Source organism: Lissotriton helveticus, chromosome 4_1 (genome assembly GCF_964261635.1).
Source record: "Lissotriton helveticus chromosome 4_1, aLisHel1.1, whole genome shotgun sequence".
Classification (NCBI taxonomy): domain Eukaryota; kingdom Metazoa; phylum Chordata; class Amphibia; order Caudata; family Salamandridae; genus Lissotriton; species Lissotriton helveticus.
The window spans coordinates 1,249,766,348-1,249,787,481 of NC_136063.1; the positions used below are offsets into that span (position 1 = coordinate 1,249,766,348).

The 21,134-nt window shown below is 42.9% G+C and overlaps 1 protein-coding gene across 3 annotated transcripts in view; it reads right to left on the minus strand.

Annotated features, from left to right (window-relative positions):
- Window positions 1-21,134, minus strand: part of LOC144827483 (acid-sensing ion channel 1C-like) — a 574,677-nt gene that overhangs the window by 397,858 nt on the left and 155,685 nt on the right. For all 3 annotated transcript variants that reach the window (XM_078685779.1, XM_078685778.1, XM_078685777.1), the window contains exon 2: window positions 25-175. In XM_078685779.1, coding sequence (XP_078541905.1) covers window positions 25-175 — 151 coding nt within the window. The remainder of the gene's footprint in view (window positions 1-24; window positions 176-21,134) is intronic.

Sequence of the window (21,134 nt, forward strand, 5' to 3'; positions counted from 1 at the left end):
CAAGTGCCTAAAGGTCTCACTCACCTGTCTCGCCCCAGACCGGGAGGTACTCGTCCTGCTGAATGTCCAGCATAAGCTCTAGCCCATTGCCGGTGCCTCCTTTCAGCGTGGTAAGCAACCTGTGCCCGGGTTTCCCAGAATTAAAGGTGTAGCACTTGCCGTAGCGGGTAAAAATCTGCACAAGAAAAACACAAAGGGATATCACCAGAAAGGCTCAGAAAATATCCTTTCTTATGCCTATATCATAAGTACCTGCTCCTCCATAGGATGACCAAATAGGTTCTTGAAATCTCAGCACTTCACAAGACAACACTACCCCCTTCACCTAACCTTATTGGAAAATTCCTGCACCAATGTATGAAAAACACCCCATCCCACCCAAAATACTTTCCTGAACTTCAGATCTTACCAGCACACTACACTGAGTATTGTTAAGTGTGCACAAAGTACAGTATGCCATTTCATATTTTTGGTAGCTTATAAGGAGGTCTTACATTGACACATGCAATCATTTACCCAAATAAATATTCCAGGGCTCTAAAGCTTTTTTTTAGGTGAAATCATGAAGTCTCCATTTTGGTCTTGTGTTTTTTAAATGTATTGATTTTTGTTGCCAGGACATAATATATTACTATCTAATCTGATAGTTTACAATCATGAAAAGGAAGTATATTGACATTTTATGGCATCTTTGTGCAAATGCACAAATAGAGAGGAAGAGGAAACTGCCAGGACCACCCCCCCTCCCCCAGTTCACAGATATCTACACATCTAGTCCCCTGGTACACATAGCGTATCTATTTTAAGCTGTTATAGGAGCGAGAAAGAAAAGAGACTATACAGCAAGATCAAACAGCTTTTGGAAAGATCACCTCACCCACAGTGTATCGTGACATGCTTCATTATAGGTGACCTAACCACACCATAGTAGGTAAATACTACTCTGGTGGACTCAGCCTACGGAGATGCATAAATACATTTTTTCTTGGAATAGTGTAGAAGTCCAGATAAAAATATCTTGGGTTATTCTCAAAGGGTTTTTCCTTTATTAGTTTGAGAACCTTTGAGATAATTTAAAAAAAACAGGAGGTAAAGCTGAAACTTTTATGTTTCAATTACCCCTAACAAATTCAAGTTCATTTCTACACTTTATGCATGGACTGCCATGGACTTCAATGGAGTCGTCCTGATGATGAGCGTACAGGATGCTGTACAAGGGTGGCTCCTCTGCTAAGGCAGAGGGGCGTCGCCCCACTGCCTTTCAGCACTTCAAGAAAGGAAAAATAAAATGATAATAACGCAATGGTATTATCATTTTATTTTTCTGTGCTGGGGCAGTTTTGTGGGTCTGGGTTGGGCTGCCCCTCTGGGGCCGGACAAACATTCATGCACACTTAGCATGATCTCCAACCAGGCTGCATTATAGCCTGGGCGAAGAACATGCCCAGGCTTCCATTCCACATCTGAGCACCCATCCACGGCGCTCAGACCAATCACAATGCTGCATTGCAGCATTGTGATTGGCTAAGAGGAGCCTATCCTGCTTCCTGTTCAACCAGAAGCCAAGAAGAAGACGGAAGAGAGGCCGATAGGTAAGTGATTTTGAATTTTTTTTATCCACCCCTTACCCCATTCTCCTCCCTTGCCCTCACCCCGCCCCACTACTGATTCAAGGGACCAGTCGTGACTGATGCTGTGGGTGCTGTATAGTCAGCAAGAGTATTCCTGGTGCTATTTTTTGGTCCATGGTTGAAGTGGGGAAACTTTGGCCAAAGGGGTCTGTGTTCCTTAAATTTTATTGGGTTTGAGCAATCAGATAATACAATTCCATAGTGGGGATCCCAAATCCTGCTTGCTCATACAGGAATTGCTTCTTGGCCTAGCTAATTCTAGGTTGTTTTTATCCCATTTAAGTTTAATAAGGAGGGTGTTGAGTTGTTTGAAGAGTACTTTAGTTCACGGAATTGGAATTTTTAGAATACGTACAAGGGTTCAGCAATATAACCATCTTTTTAAGCTACACCCTCAGGGGCCAGAGACAGGGAACATCTTATCATTTTGTCAACCAGCGAAACAAGGGTGTCCATGCAAGTGCCATAGTTTGTACTCAAGATGGTCTGGAATCTGTGTGAAACAAATTGCATAATAACTGTTAGGGTCTGTATGCCACTAGATTGGAAATTCATGTGTGGGCAGGGAGGCAACAGCAGTGAGAGCATACATAAGAGAAGTTCGCCAATTTATGGAGACCCCTGACCATCTACCAAAGATGATTATCTTCCTCACAATAGGGTTTAGAATTGTTCATGGTTCTTAAACAGAAGAAGAATGTCATCTGAATACATTGATAACAAAATCATCTGCTGGCCAATTTTAATGCCCCCGGTGTGAAAGAATTCCTGCAGGTTCCACTGCCAAAACACTTGTGGTGAGTGCCTATGCCTAAATCGATTGGATTGGATATTAGATTATTAACCCTGACTAAGGCAGAGAGACAGATGCATAGAGGATCTTAATCCAGGTCACCATTGTCCTCCCCAATCCCATTCTTTCAATTACTGCAAACATATACGTCAATTCTGTGGAACCAAAGGCTTTGGAAGCTTCTAAAAATACTGCCACTGCTTCTACCAAGCGAAAGCAATGTGTGTAGGTTGGTAAACAGTCATAATATCGATTCCAAAATATAGAATGGACATAATATCGAAGTAAAAATATAGAATGGACAAAATATCGAATGGACACAATATAGTGGGTAAAAATATCGAATTTAAGGTAAGTAATATCGATTTTCAAAATATAAAAGTCAAAATATCGAAGTATACAATATAGGCATTAAATATATCGATTTTTTAATAATATCAATTTTTTTAAAGTGTCTTGTATGTTAGTATATGTGTGAAAAGTGTATATTAATTTTTGTAATGTATGTTTAATGTATTTTAAGTAATGAATTTTATGTTATTTAATTTTTGCGTAATTTTATTCTGTAGCGGGTTGTGGGTTTATAGGGGAATAGGGTGGGAGGTAATTTAATTATATTAAATTAAATATTAATTTTGAGCAATTATTATTAATTTTTAATTAAATTTTGCTTTTTAGTTCTGTAGCGGGTTGTGGGTTTATAGGGGAATAGGGTGGGAAGTAATTTAATTGTAATTAATTAAATATTTTTAATTATTTATTGGTATTCATTTTGAATTTATTGTTCTTTTTTAATTGGTAATTAATTTGTATTAATTGCCAATTAATTTGTATTAATTGATTAATTGTTAATTATGTTAATTTTCAAAATGTATTTTCTGTAGCGGGTTGTGGGTTTATAGGGGAATAGGGTGGGAAGTAATTTAATTGTAATTAAGTAAATAATGTTTTTCATTTATTGGTATTGATTTTAAATTTATTGTTAATTTTTAATTGGTCACTAATTTCTAATAATTGGCAATTAATTTTTATTAATTGGTAATTATTTTGTATTAATTAAATATTTGATAATTATGATAATTGTATTAATGTATTTTCTGTAGTGGGATGTGGGTTTATAGGTGAATAGGGTGGGAAGTAATGTAATTGTAATTAATTACATATTAAAAATACTTTTTGTGTATTGATAATTAATTTACTGTTAATTTTTAATTGGTATTAATTTTTATTATTAATTAGTTTTCGTTATTGAAAATTAATTAGTTGTTCAATAATTATGAATAGGTTATTACTTTTAAATACCTAATATGTAGTTGTATTTCTAATTAATTATTACATAATATTAAATTGGTTATTAATTTCAATTAATGTTTTATTGGTATTGATATTTAATTTATTTTTAATAATATATTAAATCATTACTTTCCCTACTGTTAAACTCACTGGAGTGGGAATAGTAATTTTCACCCTCCCGCTATCCAATGCTTTCCCTACTGTTGCACTCTCTGGAGTGGGAATAGTATTTTTTACCCCTACGCTATCCAACGCTTTCCCTACTGTTGCACTCTCTGGAGTGGGAATATTAATTTTTACCCCTACGCTATCCAAAGCTTTCCCTACTGTTGCACTATCTGGAGTGGGAATAGTAATTTTCACACTCCCGCTATCCAACGCTTTCCCTACTGTTGCACTCTCAGGAGTGGGAATAGTATTTTTTACCCCTACGCTATCCAACGCTTTCCCTACTGTTGCACTCTCTGGAGTGGGAATAGTAATTTTTACCCTTCCAATATCCAACGCTTTCCCTACTGTTGCACTCTCTGGCGTGGAAATAGTAATTTTTACCCCTAGGCTATCCAACGCTTTCCCTACTGTTGCACGCTCTGGAGTAGGAATAGTAATTTTTACCCTCCCGCTATCCAACGCTTTCCCTACTGTTGCACTCTCTGGAGTGGGAATAGTAATTTTTACCCCTACGCTATCCAACGCTTTCCCTACTGTTGCACTCTCTGGAGTGGGAATAGTATTTTTTACCCCTACGCTATCCAACGCTTTCCCTACTGTTGCACTCACTGGAGTGGGAATAGTATTTTTTACCCTCCCGCTATCCAACGCTTTCCCTACTGTTGCACTCTCTGGAGTGGGAATAGTAATTTTTACCCTTACGCTATCCAACGCTTTCCCTACTGTTGCACTCACTGGAGTGGGAATAGTATTTTTTACCCCTACGCTATCCAACGCTTTCCCTACTGTTCCACTCTCTGGAGTGGGAATAGTCATTTTTACCCCTACGCTATCCAACGCTGTCCCTACTGTTGCACTCTCTGGAGTGGGAATAGTATGTTTTACCCCTACGCTATCCAACGCTTTCCCTACTGTTGCACTAACTGGAGTGGGAATAGTATTTTTTACCCCTACGCTATCCAACGCTTTCCCTACTGTTGCACTCACTGGAGTGGTAATATTAAATGTTACCCTCCTGCTATCCTACGGTAAAATATTGTACATTTTTTATTAATAACTTACATTAATTATATCTTAATTTTAAGGTTATTTGAGTATTTTTAAGTATGTTTTAGTTAATTATATTTATTATTTCATTTATTTTAAATTACTTTTAAGACATTTAAAAAAAATCGATATTTTGACTGACTATATTTTTTACAGACTATATTTTGGATTCGATATTTTTGTACTTACCTGTTTGTAGATAGGAATTCGATATTTTGGCATTCTATATTTTGGTGACTATATTTTGGTAAGTCTATATTTTGTCATTCTATATTTTGTCATTCTATATTATGTCAGTGATCCGTGTAGGTTATCAGCAGTAATCCTCTCGGAGACGAATCTCGTCTGGTATGGTTGCACCAGTCCAAGCATCAGAGTAAACAGTCTATTAGCAATGATTTTAGCTGTATCTTACACTCTAAGTTGTTAATGAGGGACAGTAATTTTTGTATGAACTACATGATTCAAGTGATTGGCCAGGCTTTAGTAGGGTGATCATGACGGCCTCCCACATGGTTGAGGTATAGTTCTGTCCAAATGCCTTTTCATATACACCCTGTAAGAATGGGGCTGAATCGTTTGTGTATTACTTATAGAACTATATTGGTGGACCTTCTCTGCCAGGAGCAGTACCATTCTTCATGTGTTTAATCACTCTTTTTAATAGCCGCAGGTGAGCTACACAATAGTATTTTTTTATATCAGGGAGACTAACTCCCCCGTCATACAAGTTCAGTGTGAGTTTGGCTAAAGATATCTTGGGCTTCCCGTCCCATAGTAAGTCTCGTGGCAGGTCCTCGATTTCTTTAAAGTACGACACTGGCACAGGGTCCATGGAGTTCTGTAGACCATATAGAAAGCATGGCAGGGACATCATTTTAAAGAGGGCTGCTTTACCGAGAAGTGAGAGCGGGAGTGTTTTCCAGCTGGCAATATCGCGTTTCAATCTTTGCAGTGGTGGGAGAAGGTTGCGATTGAAACGGATTGTCTGATCCAGGGAAACAAAAATACCAAGGTAAGTAAAGCCTGTCGTGTTGACTTGGATGGGGCAGCCCCGTGGCGCCCCATCCGCTTTGTAACTATGGTACTCTTTCACGCAGGAATCTGTGTGAAAGGGACATGCTGTGGGTGTTCCACCGCAACACCCATTGCTTTTTGACGCAGCACCAGACTTACATGGATATGTAAATCTGAGGCAGCGCCAAAAAATAATGCAATGCAAGAGCAGGTGTTAGAATGGTGATACGAGGAGAAATACTTTAATTTCTTCTCGCTTTTGATTTTTCAATGTGTACTGCATTTTGCAGCACACATAGAAAGAGCAAATCATCATTAATGATTGTTTATGTGCAGGAAGGTGCTCCTTCTTGCACATAAACCATCATTAAATAATGGCGATTTGCTACTTCTATGTGTTTGCAGAATGTAGCACACAAAGAAGTAACAAATCACCATTCTTGATTGCTTATGTGAACGAAGGGACACCTTCCTGCAGTGCTTAATTTGAGACAGTGCTTTCCAGTGCTCAGTACCAGCACTTAATTTGGCGGTTTCTGTGCACGGGCATCAGGGCTCCCCACCCTTTATCATCACAGTAAAAACAAACGGAAAACAATCAAAAGAAAGTTAAATCTTTTTTTAATTAAAAAAAAATACTCAGCTGTAAGTTTGAACGGGGGGCATTGACTGGTCCACTCACGAACTGCTCCGCTCACGGACACCAGCAGTGTTGTTGCGATGCTCAACAATAAACATTTGGACACGTGACTGACAGAGCACTTTAACGCATCCTCTGAATAGGCCCAAAGTCTAGGTATTTGCCGGGTTGACAATTTCACTGCCCTGAGGCCTGTGAGGTCATCAGCTCGGTAAACACTTAGCAACAAAGCCCAGTCTCCACACCATGATGGTGTGGAGGTAAAATTGGCCCCAGCCGTTTTTGATACAAGCCCCGTAGCGCTTAGCCTCCACATCAATCAGGGAGTGGAAAGCATTGTGACCCCACCATTTCCTAAGTTGTTACTGGGTATGGGTGGGAAAGCAGCCTGTGACGAGTTAGGAAAGGGTGTGGCAGGCGGGAAGGAAAGAATTTCATTCTGCGCAGACTCTATTTCATTCAACGTGTCTGAGAATGTCATTAGGCCCAGTGCTCTAACACGTGAGAGCTGGACGTCATTTGAGCAACACTGCATGGGTCTGGTTAGTACACAGGTGTTTGGCTGTTTCTGATCGAAGGCTGAGAACACCTACATGTGTCGAGAGAGAGCGAACATGAAGCCTCGTGTGAGATTGTTGTTGGTTGATCCTTTCCTCCCCACGCATCTTTCAGTCATTGTAATAAGAAAAGTTATTATTTTTCCACGGTGCTTGCAGAGGTGGGACGAAGGGCTGCAGTCTAGCACAAGCCGTCAGGGCTGCTATCAGGGAGACAGGTTATGATCTGAGTAATGTGCAGCTGGATGTAGAAAGAAACTAAGGTGGGGGTCGTAGGGGCCCATAAAAGGCAGCAGGGGAGGGAGGCATCTGAGAACGATAAAAACACACTTGAGCCAAAGCTGCTTTAAATTAAAAAAACTTAACTTGGCGCAGTATGTTTTGACATTTGTTGGTTATAAATTCTGTGCCGTATTAATGGGGGAGGAGGAGAGATACGTATAGCTGGCAAGATCTTAAAAACAGAAGAAAGAGAGGCTTATTTCGGATATTGCATCAGTGCACTTAGAAATGAAAAGAGGAAGAAAGGACAGGGGGTACATACCAGAATGGTCTTTAGCATGCTTTGTTAAGAAGTTTTGCATCAGTGATGTCAATGGATACAGATTAACATTTTCTCTCTACTCCTGGCTCGTCAATAGTATACATTTTACAATGGCTCTGTCTTAGATGTCCCACCGGCGTGCAGGGTTTCTGGTATTGGCTGCTGATGAATCAGTTTAAAATGTGCCATGCCGTTTGGTTTTATGGGCGGGAGGTGCTTTATTTTGTTTTTAATAGCAAAGCGACTCCACCTTACTTGTCACTTTACTTGCGTTAATTTGGTTTATTCCCCAAAACTTTTTTTCATTTCAGCCCTATTGCAAGTAGCAGGAACTTGTTGCTCAAAAGAAAAAAAAATACATGTGTGTTCTAATCTTTGACTGGCTGAAGACCGATTTCCACATTTCTGTACACCCTTCATTAAATTATAGGGTGCAGGTTGGGTTTTCTGAACTCCTGTGAGCAAAGGTCAATGTGGCAACCTTTGTGACCTGACATAGTTTCCTGGTTTCATCCATTTCTTAGAAATTCCCATCAGCTGTCAATAGAGATTTAACTTGATTCATACATTCAAGATATTCCACATACACGATTGTTCAAAGCTCAGGCTAACAAATTGTCTTCGGAGATGGGCCTGTTTTGATCTGTGTATTAAATTTCCCACTTGACTAAAAACATATTACCAGGGAGAGCTTATGGAGCTCAGTGAAGTTTTAAATCTCTAAGAGGGAAATTATTGCCTGAAACTCAAAGTTCAAAGAGGCGAGGTGCTTGTTAGGGAAAAGACTTTGCCGAAAAAGTACAGACTCTTTGCCGCCACAAGCTGGACCGTTAGATAGACTGTAAAGAGTCACATTCCCAGTGCCACGGTAATTCACTCGGTAACTCTGCGCCCTACTTTCAGTTTAGAGATACTAAGGTGCTGCTTACTCTGGGTGTGCAGAATTCACAAGGAGTACAAGTGTTTCACCGAAAGATTTCAGTTGCTGTTAGGAGTGTGAGTCACTGGTTGAAACTTAATAAAGTGGAATTCCGGTTGTGCAGGCCTCTTTGATTAATTAGTTAATTAATGACTATGAACAAAATACATGGACACTGGCTTGCGTACGCATACAGGAAACATGTACAGCAGGGGCGTAACACAGGCCCACGCAGCCCCCGCGGTGCGGGGGGCTCTAGCTCCAAGGGGCCCCCTCGGCACTGCACTGTGACCGGAGAGCTCCTGATTGAGCACGGAGGGGGCCCCTCTAAGTACCGTGCAGGGAGGCCCCCTCACTTTTCGCTACGCAAGTGATATACAGTGAAACTGTTTTCTCAGACCCATGTTGTCTAACACACTTGAATGAAGACAATTAAGGGTCTGTGACCATTCAAGAAGCTGGTGCAAGGGTTTGAGACAAACTGAACCTTAACTGCTTCCTCAAATTTGCTTGAAATGCACCATTTATCCACTCTTTTTTCAAAATTTTCTCGGGTTAGAACCTCCTGAACCCTCCGTAGGTTGTTCAGGCTTGCTTGCTACGCTCCCTCGCCGCAGTGCAGTATGGCAAAAAAATTACGCTGCACCACTTTCAAATGTCACCAGCCGCCACTGCTTAATGTGTTTCCGGTGCTCAACACTGGCACCTAATTGTCAACACCATACTTAGAACAATCCATCACATGGTGGCGCTGCTCATCTAATTTAGAGAGGAGCAGAGCAATGGAAGTTTAGGACTACAATATACATTAAAATTGCTAATACCTGCCTCCCCTGCCATTCCTTTAGCTTTGGGGACCAGAAATATTATGAACTGTTGCATTTACATGCAAAAGAGATGGTTAGTAGTTGTTCTGGCAACGATGACAAGGGCGATGGGTGGTGCAAGATGGAGTGGCCTCCTGGTCAGAACCCTGGCACTTAATATTTTACAAATTAACCACTACATTCCTGCACATAAACAATCATTCTCTGCAGTGCAGGCACCCCTGCACTATGGCACAAGGGTGTCTGTGTTGGTGCTAGGCAGCTATTTTTAGCACCAGTGCTAGGGAAAACACAGGGGTGAGCAGTATTGTTGTAAATATGGCACAATTAGCAGAGGCTCTGCCATTTCCTTGTAAATATGCCCCTTAGCTGGCAAAAACATACAAAAACCCACAGAAATTACTTATCCCAGAATGATGACATTTACGTGTGGATAATTTACAAGGAATGTGCATTGATGCATCACAGCACTGCATTGTATATATATATATATTTTTTAATCCTTTTAATTTACTGCTCCAAGATGACAGACACCCCTTTTGAAATGGTAAATTATAAAAGCCTAAGAAATTTGGAAAAATGTGTTTTAGGAAAAGGGCAGATGACAGGGGCGGAGGATCAACACAATTGGCGAGGGGTCAACTTAGGAGCCTGGGGTGATTTGATGGAAAAAATTGCTAAAGCAGAGAACAGCTGGAGAAGCAGAGGAAGAAATGATTAACAAGCATTGAAAATGCAATAGGTCTCGCAATAGAAGAGTTTGACATTTTTCGTTTTGCATATGGATGAGTGGCGTTGCGTGGATGAGTGGCGTTGCGTGGATGAGTGGCGTTGCGTGGGTGAGTGGCGTTGCGTGGGTGAGTGGCGTTGCGTGGGTGAGTGGCGTTGCGTGGGTGAGCGGCGTTGCGTGGGTGAGCGGCGTTGCGTGGCTGAGCGGCGTTGCGTGGCTGAGCGGCGTTGCGTGGCTGAGTGGCGTTGCGTGGCTGAGTGGCGTTGCGTGGGTGAGTGGCGTTGCGTGGGTGAGTGGCGTTGCGTGGGTGAGTGGCGTTGCGTGTGTGTGTGGCGTTGCGTGTGTGTGTGGCGTTGCGTGTGTGTGTGGCGTTGCGTGTGTGTGTGGCGTTGCGTGGGTGAGTGGCGTTGCGTGGGTGAGTGGCGTTGCGTGGGTGAGTGGCGTTGCGTGGGTGAGTGGCGTTGCGTGGGTGAGTGGCGTTGCGTGGGTGAGTGGCGTTGCGTGGGTGAGTGGCGTTGCGTGTGTGTGTGGCGTTGCGTGTGTGTGTGGCGTTGCGTGTGTGTGTGGCGTTGCGTGTGTGTGTGGCGTTGCGTGTGTGTGTGGCGTTGCGTGGGTGAGTGGCGTTGCGTGGGTGAGTGGCGTTGCGTGGGTGAGTGGCGTTGCGTGGGTGAGTGGCGTTGCGTGGGTGAGTGGCGTTGCGTGGGTGAGTGGCGTTGCGTGTGTGAGTGGCGTTGCGTGTGTGAGTGGCGTTGCGTGTGTGAGTGGCGTTGCGTGTGTGAGTGGCGTTGCATGTGTGAGTGGCGTTGCATGTGTGAGTGGCGTTGCATGTGTGTGTGGCGTTGCGTGTGTGTGTGGCGTTGCGTGTGTGTGTGGCGTTGCGTGTGTGTGTGGCATTGCGTGTGTGTGTGGCGTTGCGTGGCTGAGTGGCGTTGCGTGGGTGAGTGGCGTTGCGTGGGTGAGTGGCGTTGCGTGGGTGAGTGGCGTTGCGTGGCTGAGTGGCGTTGCGTGGCTGAGCGGCGTTGCGTGGGTGAGCGGCGTTGCGTGGATGAGCGGCATTGCGTGGCTGAGCGGCGTTGCGTGGCTGAGCGGCGTTGCGTGGCTGAGCGGCGTTGCGTGGCTGAGCGGCGTTGCGTGGCTGAGTGGCGTTGCGTGGGTGAGTGGCGTTGCGTGGGTGAGTGGCGTTGCGTGGGTGAGTGGCGTTGCGTGGGTGTGTGGCGTTGCGTGGGTGAGTGGCGTTGCGTGGGTGAGTGGCGTTGCGTGGGTGAGTGGCGTTGCGTGGGTGAGTGGCGTTGCGTGGGTGAGTGGCGTTGCGTGGGTGAGTGGCGTTGCGTGGTTGAGTGGCGTTGCATGTGTGAGTGGCGTTGCATGTGTGAGTGGCGTTGCATGTGTGAGTGGCGTTGCATGTGTGAGTGGCGTTGCATGTGTGAGTGGCGTTGCATGTGTGTGTGGCGTTGCGTGTGTGTGTGGCATTGCGTGTGTGTGTGGCGTTGCGTGTGTGAGTGGCGTTGCGTGTGTGAGTGGCGTTGCGTGTGTGAGTGGCGTTGCGTGTGTGAGTGGCGTTGCGTGGCTGAGTGGCGTTGCGTGGCTGAGTGGCGTTGCGTGGCTGAGTGGCGTTGCGTGGCTGAGTGGCGTTGCGTGGCTGAGTGGCGTTGCGTGGGTGAGTGGCGTTGCGTGGTTGAGTGGCGTTGCGTGTGTGAGTGGCGTTGCGTGGTTGAGTGGCGTTGCATGTGTGAGTGGCGTTGCATGTGTGAGTGGCGTTGCATGTGTGAGTGGCGTTGCATGTGTGTGTGGCGTTGCATGTGTGTGTGGCGTTGCGTGTGTGTGTGGCGTTGCGTGTGTGTGTGGCGTTGCGTGTGTGGCGTTGCGTGTGTGAGTGGCGTTGCGTGTGTGAGTGGCGTTGCGTGTGTGAGTGGCTTTGCGTGTGTGAGTGGTGTTGCGTGGGTGAGTGGCGTTGCGTGGGTGAGTGGCGTTGCGTGGGTGAGTGGCGTTGCGTGGGTGAGTGGCGTTGCGTGGGTGAGTGGCGTTGCATGGGTGAGTGGCGTTGCGTGGGTGAGTGAATGGTTAGCTGTTGCTTATGCGACGTATAGCACTTAATACTAAAGTAGGCAGACCTTCTTAGCCTTTGTGAGAATAATAGCAAAATAAAAATAAAAACCAGATCAAGTCAAGGACGCAAACGGCACCATGCTATTGTTTATTTACTCAGATGATTTGCATAAAAATGTAACTTGTGAGCACGTTTCTCTAACTCTCCAATAATCCCATTACAACACTTTGTACAAATGAGATTGGGACTCATCCTTCCGAAGTCGAGAAAAATGTGCAACGCTGTGTTGAAGTTAATTTTTTTAATTAACAAAATGCAAATAATGTGGAGAGATTTCAAGTGATTCAGGAATGGGCGCCCTTGTAAAGAGAAAGTACGGCCGGCCTGGGCAGTGATAGGGGAGGAGGGAGGAGAAATGCGAGTCACGGCAGCAGCAGCCTTTGATGTGCCTGCCGGCCGGCCGTGAATAATTAGGGGGTGAGAAATGCGCTCGGAGGGCTGCCTTTGATGTGGTAATGCGAGGCAGGCAGGCAGGCGGCTGGTGGCATTGTGCACGCGCTTTTTAGGGCTTGCGCAAGCGCAATGACCTAAAAAGCACATGCACTTGAAGGAATCGCCAGTGGATAAACACTGGATAAGCCCCTATAGAGCTTCGCCAGCTATGCGCTGAAGCGCATCAGCAGGCGAGCCCTAAAAAGGAGAGTGCAGGGGGCAGATATGTGAGGAGGAAAGCAGGGGTAAAGCAAAGAACCACAAGCAGTGCCATGAAGTGTTCAATCAAAATGAAAAAAAGTAGGTCTCTGAATGTAAACAGTGCAAGGATTCAAGTTATCCAAACAGAAAGATGGTAAGGAAGCTACTTTCCAGGCGAGGGACATACATAAGCATAGAAAGGAAAGACATCACATAAAGGGCAAGCAAATGAGATTTACAAGAAAGCCAGCATGGTTAATGATGAGGTGACCCAAACCCACACGTTTGCTTTTATTTGCACATGTTCTGTCTACCTACATAGCCAAGGGCGCCTCCTCCACGTGGGCGGAGGAGCGTTGCCCTACTGTTTTCTCGCAGTGCGAGAAGCAGAAACATAAAATTGTGTTTTAAATACCATTTTATGTTTCTACTTCTCGCACTGCGAGAAAGCAGAAGGCAGGATTTTGTTGGGTTTTGATCCTGCTCCAGGCAGGGGAGGAGTGGCTAGCCCACTGTTGTGGGTGCTGACTGTTTGGTCGGCCACAGGGCACACCAAACCAGTCATGCACACTCTGCATTTTCTCTAGGTAGGCTGCATGCAGATTACATAGAGAAAACAGCCTCTTCATAGACGCCTGTGGGGTCGGCATCCTAGCCAATCACAATGTTGCCATTGCAGAGTTGTGATCTTCTTAGGGGAGGGGAGGGAGGCTGCTTCCTTCCTGTATGGATAGGAGAGAGGAGACATGAGGCAGGACTGGAGGAGATGGTAAGTAACGTATTTTTTTAAAAGTTACATTAACCCCCCACTTCCTGCGCGAACATCCGCTTCAACACGTGTGAGTCATGCTGGCCGCGACTGTCCGTAGCAACAGTTATGCTAGATTGGGTTAGCGTTTGTAACAAATAACAGTCATGAGGCGTAGAGGAACTGGGAATTTGATAAAGTGGGGAAGAGAGACTAGATATTATGTGGGTTAGGAATGCCAACAATCTGGCAAGAAACATTTTTGGGGAGCAACGTATTGATGAACTGAATGCGTATTTTGAAAGTGCAATAGATATTATTTAGGCAAACATATGTTATAAATTCAGAAAATTCTTTAAATACTTCAGATGCACTTCTACATATAGCATAGGTTCACGTTTATTAATTCCTGACATCTTTGTAATTAAACAGCTAGTAGGTGAACCGATGTTTTGATAAACACTGCTTCAGAAAACGTAGTGCACAGTATAATAGGGATTACTTTACAGTAAGATACACCGCTGCACAAAATGACCAGTATTTAATTGAGTAGCAAGAAAGCTCTATAAGGTAAGCGCTCACTGGTCAGATATGTTTAACCCTATAAGCGAAAGTGGGCCAGATGTGCTAAGCATTTTGACGGTTTCAAAGTCTCCAATGCAGCATTTGTGACTTATAAAATACTTTTTCTTATATACTAGTCCCATTTTAGGAGTCAGAAACTGATCCCAAGTTCGAAAATGGGGTTCTGAATGGATACCAATTCAGTATCTGGAAGGGGTGTGTTTTAGGCGTCCCTTCCAAATACTAAATCAGCAACCTATAATTCAATGTTTTCCGACTGAAATATTGTCACAAAATATTGATATTTTATCAACACCTCAAAGGAGGCTGTAATGCATTCACAAAAGGGAAGGGGCCCTTTGGGACCTCTTCCCCATTATGAATGTAAAACAAAAGTATGTTGAAGAATATGCAGTGGCCCAGGGGACCACTCCACCTCTTAAAGAAACCAACAAACAAAAAAGTTAAGTTAAGGAAAACAGTCTGCATTTAAAAAACAAGTTTGTTTTATTAAAAAGCAATCACAGACAGGTGGTTTGCTGGCCACTGTCCCTGTGATGGCCCCAATCATATACTCACAAGGTAGTTCAAATTCCACACCACTGCGATTCGGAATTTTGAGTTCTAACTTATTGCTGCGATTTGAAATGTTAAGATCTGATCTATTACTGCGATTCAGTATTTTAAGATCTTACCTATTTCTACGATTGCAAATTTTAAGATCTGAACTATTAGTTCATAAGTCAGATCTTACAATTATTTACTAGCTGCAAAAGTACTCGTACTACATCTAACCCCAAGTTCTCATTTCTATAAAACCTTCCTGAACTTAGGTGTGATTCAGCACACCCTCTTTGACTCCAAAGTAGACATTTTGATGAACAGAAGAAACATAAAAACATACTGCTTTATAATGAAAAACATGAACCCTGCCCCAGTGGAAGTTAATTTTTTCTTAAAAAGAGATGATTCATACTTCTTAGTGTCTCTACAATCTGTATTCCTGTTATTAGCCAATGGTTTTATTTCCATTACTCAAAAGTACCTGTAGTGTATGTAGTTGAAAGGAACAGTTTTTCCTGACACTTAGAATGATCAGGACAGCTAGCAGAAGTGAGCAGTGCAAAGTACAGGGGGAGCTTGTGTTGTGCCCTGGCTGTTAAATAGCTCCTTGTGTGCAGTGGTGATAGACCAGTTTGATCATACACAGAGATTTAAGTGGGACAGGTCCTGCCGCATTTTGGATCTGGCAAGAATTAAAAAACAACTTTAAATGGGCCTCAGTCAGGCTTTATATTCATATCCTTAATTTTACTGACAGAAGCACTGATCAATTTCTCAATAATGGCTGTAAAAACCGTTCAGGTGTTCCAGGCTGGTGATGTAATCCCTGTTCATATTGCACAAGTTTTCTTTATCTGGCATTCCTTGAGAGTATTTGCTTTTTTCCTGATAAGTATCTATAGTATTTCTTCATGCAACATTGATTCTTATATAGTGCACACTGAAAACTACTGTCTCTAGGTAGTGGATAATTTGTAAAAGAATAAGGGCTGAGAACGAAACATTTGCACAGAAGCCTGCAGACAGCTCTACCAAATGTCAGGGATGCTGAACACCAAGGCTGTTTAGTCTTGATTCCATCTCTTGCCTTTTTGTCTACCATCTTACACTCCTTGTCCTTTTATCTAATTGAATTTCTATTTGATTCATATTGTTTGAACCCCCACCCACAATTTACTATCCCATGACTTTATTCCGCCCAACAATATTGGCATACAAATCATATACATTGTATTTATTTGAGTCTTCTTGCTTCCTCTTTAGAGGTCAGTAGAGCAGGTTGCCAGGAACATCGTGGGTAAGAAGGGTGTTGACAACCATTCAATGCCAATGCTTCAGCAATTTCAGAGTCAGAGTGCACGTGCGCGGCATCGTCCAAGATGGAGGATGTGACAGTATTAAGGCCCAAAGTACGAGCTAGTAGCAAGGTAAAAAAAGAAACATATTAGAATACAAAAATAAATTAATGCACTGTATACCACCTATCTCTACTCTAACCCCATTCCTTTATTTTAACTTTTGCATTACTGGTTAAGCAAGACGAACAAGCTTAGTACAAGCAGCAGCATAAGCATTAGCAGACGCATACGCAGTGAAATTCCCGCGTGGCAGCGGCCATTTTAATGCATTAGAGTTACTGTTAGTAAAAGCACATAGGCGAGCTTCCCCTAGATACTAGAAATGTCGTAAAATGCAAATATTAGGTAATGAAACATGTTGGTTAATATATTACAGGTTATTCCGAGAGGGTTGAATACAAGCAAATTTCTGTATGTATGAAACCTTGCTCCATCAATCCCCTCTTTGATGATATTTTATATCATCACAAATTAAGGAACCAGATGCCAACTTCAACATTCTCCCAGTTCAATTTCTTCAATTACTTTGGGAGTTGTTTTTCCACTCTCATTCTGGAACACTTTCATTCTCTTATATATTTCCCCTTTTAGTTCTTCCATTTGAATTTCATCAAATGTTTTTCTTCTTTTTCTCATTTACTGTATATCTTTTTCTATTTCTGCACCATTTGCACCAGATCATTATCACTAATATTATTAGTGATATTGCCATTATTGACATCAGTACTTTACCTACAATACTTTTACCTACATTAAAAATCCAATTACCAACAGAGGAGAGACTATCAGTTAGTCTCTTCCATGCACTATCAACTTCCAGTGGTTTCAGTTCTTCTTCCAAATGAGTAATGTTCCTTACATACTTTCCAATTTCAACACGTTTATCTGGTATGTAAGTGCAACAATGTTGCACTTTCAACATTCTACAGACTCCACCCTCCTTTGCTAATATGGTATGAGCAAGTCGATTTTGTAAAACCATTGATTCGATCGCAACCAATTCGGTATTGATCAATAAGAATCCTCCAGCAGTGTCAGTCGATAAGCGATCCCTCACTGTAGACAATTTACAGATTCTTTGAGTATTCACTATTACTCCCACTGAAGGTATCAATGCACTAAATATATCACCTACAATTTCTGCAAAACTAGCTCTTTTATATTGGGTTAGTTCATTTTCGTGTTCATTGCTTCCAGTGATTCTTTTTACATGGTACCCGTTTGGGGATACTATTCCAAAATAGCAACTCCCATACCAATGATGGGCAGCTTAAAGTAAGCTTTGTTCCCACAAATGTAATAGACTCCAGGAAATACTGGATCAGTTCCCCCTTTTAGTCCCCAACCATCAATTATGAGGAAACTGTGTTCACATTGACTGGAACCGATGAATACATTGTTATACTCAGTTTTCTTTCTATGGAGACAGATTTTGCCCTTCTTTTCAAAGTCCAAAGACATAGCAGCATGAGGTTTGCCAGTTGCCATAAATTCCTCCCTTTAAGCCCATTTGGGTATCTGGGGTTTCAGTTCAGTGGCTTTCTATTGGAAATCCTGTCTCCTTTTCTCTACTAAATTTAAAAATATTTTCTCTTCTTAGTTTACATGTTAAATTGTCTTTGTGTGCATCAGCTAAATCTATACTTTTCATTGTTAGAAAATATTCACCCATGAATTGTGAGTCTTTACTACTAAGGACAGGATTCATTCTTCTTCGGATAGGAATTTCAGAGAAAATGACATCTATGTTAGAATAATAATACTATAACTTTCCAGTTTTATGAAACAGGCTAGTTAATATGCTACAGGAAATACCATAGATCAGGGGTAAATGATGGTAGGTAACACCTTCAGCTACTGAAGTGGGTAATTTCATACAGCCATAACAATCACTAATTTGCAGTCTCTACATGATGTACTAATAGACTAGCAAATACATTCATCTCAGTTTCGTTTCTGTTTCTAAAGTGATGTAATTCTATCTCATCTGGTGCTTCTAAATCTACTCTATCTTGTTTATGGTGCGCTGTTTTTCCGTGTATACTAGTGTCATTTTGCTTAGCAGCCATCAAATACGGTATTGCTATTGTCAGTCCTAACCATACTACTGGTACTATCAATACACTACAGTTACATATCCTACAGCATGTCTTTATACAACTTATTTTCGAGTTATCAGTAACGCTTTTATCAGCCATTTTGACTAAGGAGGCATAACCCCTTTTTGAGAATTTTACACAGAGTACACCTGTGTTTTATCTCAAGCTGGCCTCACTTCTTCAATATCTTGATCAGCAATCAATTCTTCATCACTGTCATCACTGATTTCCAGATTTTTGAAATCTTGAAGGATGGCGTATGTCCAATCAGGGACTTTAAATTTTCGATTCAGCTTTTTCAAGCGTGGACTTCTCCTTTTTAGATTGCTTGTAGATGATTCCGTTTGACTTGTCACTTCATCTACTTGTTCAGGTTCTTCATCTATTGTGACTAGGCGATATTTCAGTCTTTTAACAAAACCAGGCCGTTTATCACCTTTTCTGAGTCTTTTAGCTGGCACTGTGGTTTCTGATTCTTCAAATGTTCTTTTGTTTTCTTTAAGTTGTGGCACAACTTGATTTTCGTCAACTTCAGGTTTCTTCTCTAACTCACCTTGTCCAGGGCTTATTTCTGCTGACTGTTCTGCCTGGATGGATTCTTCTAGACTAATCTGACCTGATTTAGGATATGACTTTGTTGGGCCTGGAGTTTTTTCTTCGTCCTGAACCCGTTTTACTAATCCTGTCTGGTCCTGCACAGGTCTTGCAGATTCTTGATTATCTTCCGCCTGTGAGTTTTGACTAGTACCGATCTGTCCCTCCTCAGACAATGGAGTTCTGGTATGGGTTTCGTTGGTCTGAGTATATCACTCTTTCCTTATCTGGTCCTCCTCACGATTACCATTAGCTTGTATTTCTGTAATATGAGTACGTTCTTCTATACCTATCTCATCCTCATTATCAGTCTGACTATCTAAATATGTTTGACTTCTTGTTATCACTCTGATTTCAGGTATGTCAACCACTGGGATCCATTCATCCCGACTGGTGCTCGGTTGCTCTTCGCCAACTACTTCAGGATTAAGCATGAGCGCAAAATCCGCTCCGATCGCGGATTTTGCGGATTTCCGGTAAATCCGCGATCCGCGAACTCTCGCGAATTTACCGAAAATTCGCAATTCGCGAGCGGCGGATTCCTCGGTCAAAAGTTCAAGCCTTGCTGGTCTGTAACTAATTTACGATGGCGCCGGCAAGCTGCCAGCGCCATCCTAAAGTTACTTAATTAGCTTCAGCAGGAAGCTCTAATAGATAAGATAAAGCAGGGGCTCGAGCGCCTGCTTTATTTTACCAATTAGAGCTTCCTGTTGAAGCTAATTTAGTAACTATTTTAGGATGGCGCTGGCAGCTTGCCGGCGCCATCGTAAATTAGTTACAACAGGCACAAAACGGTGGTGTCTTCTTGAATACATATGAAGGGCAGGGTTCATTCTGGCACGACGGTCCTGGCACAAAAATTACACCTCAACAGGAAGCACTTACAGATATCAATACAGCATGTGCCCTAGTTGAAGCTTTAATTCAGTGACTCATTCATCAGCCCAAAAACAATCCTGAGCGTTGTGGAGGCTGGGCAGGTGTGCCTTCTTCCCAAATATACCGTCGAAAATCAGCTGTGACGCTGCCTTTGCATCTTTGACCTTCACGAGCGCAATCCCCGTGCTGTTCTGTGACCAGGAGCTTCTGTCTCTACATCTGTTGCTCTGATCAGTCTCTGACCTTTTATACACACAAGAGGCATGTGCACTCGCATGGAAGCCCCGTCCGTTTGGCCCCGCCCACACACTCGAGGTGTGCACCGTCTTCCCGCCATTTACTCACTATGATAGGTCACTCAAGGGACCCCTGCGCCCTTCGGCGCGATTGCATAGTAACACACACCTGGTCGCTGTTGACAACTCTCGGGCACTTTAGGTAGCTGTAGTGTAGTAAAAGCACTATACATTTACCCAACGAGGTAGCACTTACTGATTATCCAGTAGAAAGTACTCCAGTTGAATAGAGGTATGGCACAAAACGATGGCGTCTTCTTGAATAAATATGAAGGGCAGGGTTCAATCTGGCACGATGGTCCTGGCATGGAAGCCCCGCCCCCAAATCCGCCGATCCGCAAAATCCGCGGATTTTGCGGATCCACGATCCGTGAATACGCAAATTCGTGAATCGTGGATCCGCAAAATCCGCCCATGCTTATTCAGGATCAACTTCTTGAGACCCTTCAGCTGCACAACCTTCAGCCTCAACTTCGACAGGTTCTGGTATGGCGTGGATCCAGCTGGGGATTCCCTTGCACTTTACAGTTGTGGTGGTGACCAATATTACTTGTTCTGGCTTTCCCCACCTTGGTGCTAGGCAAGATTCCTGGGTGTGATTCTTTATCACTACCCAATCTCCTGGGTTCAAATCATGTGCTGGAGTTAAATGTCTGGCTTCAGCGTCTTCCCCAACCTGGTGAGAGATAGAACGCACTGGGTTCCTGAAACCATTGATGAGCTCAACAACAAGCTATATAAAAGATACCATGCAAGCCATCAACATTCTGGAAGACCAAACATTCTATCATGAAAACGAGCTTCTAGTCACCTTGGTTATAGTTAGTTTGTACACTAGCATGCCACAGGATGAGGGACTAGAAGCCATACAGTACTTTCTGAAGACCAGAGTAAGACCACATGAGATTCCCTCTTCATAGCTGTTAGAAATTGGGGAAATTTGTCTAAAATACATATTTTTTTAATTTAATGGGGAGAGGTATCTTCAAACGAAAGGAACCGCAATGGGGAGTCCATTTGCCCCAGAAATGGCTATCCTGTTTATGGCCCTATAAGAGCAACGTTGGATCTACAATAACAACCCCTTTAAAGGCCATAAAAAATCATGGCACAGATATATCGA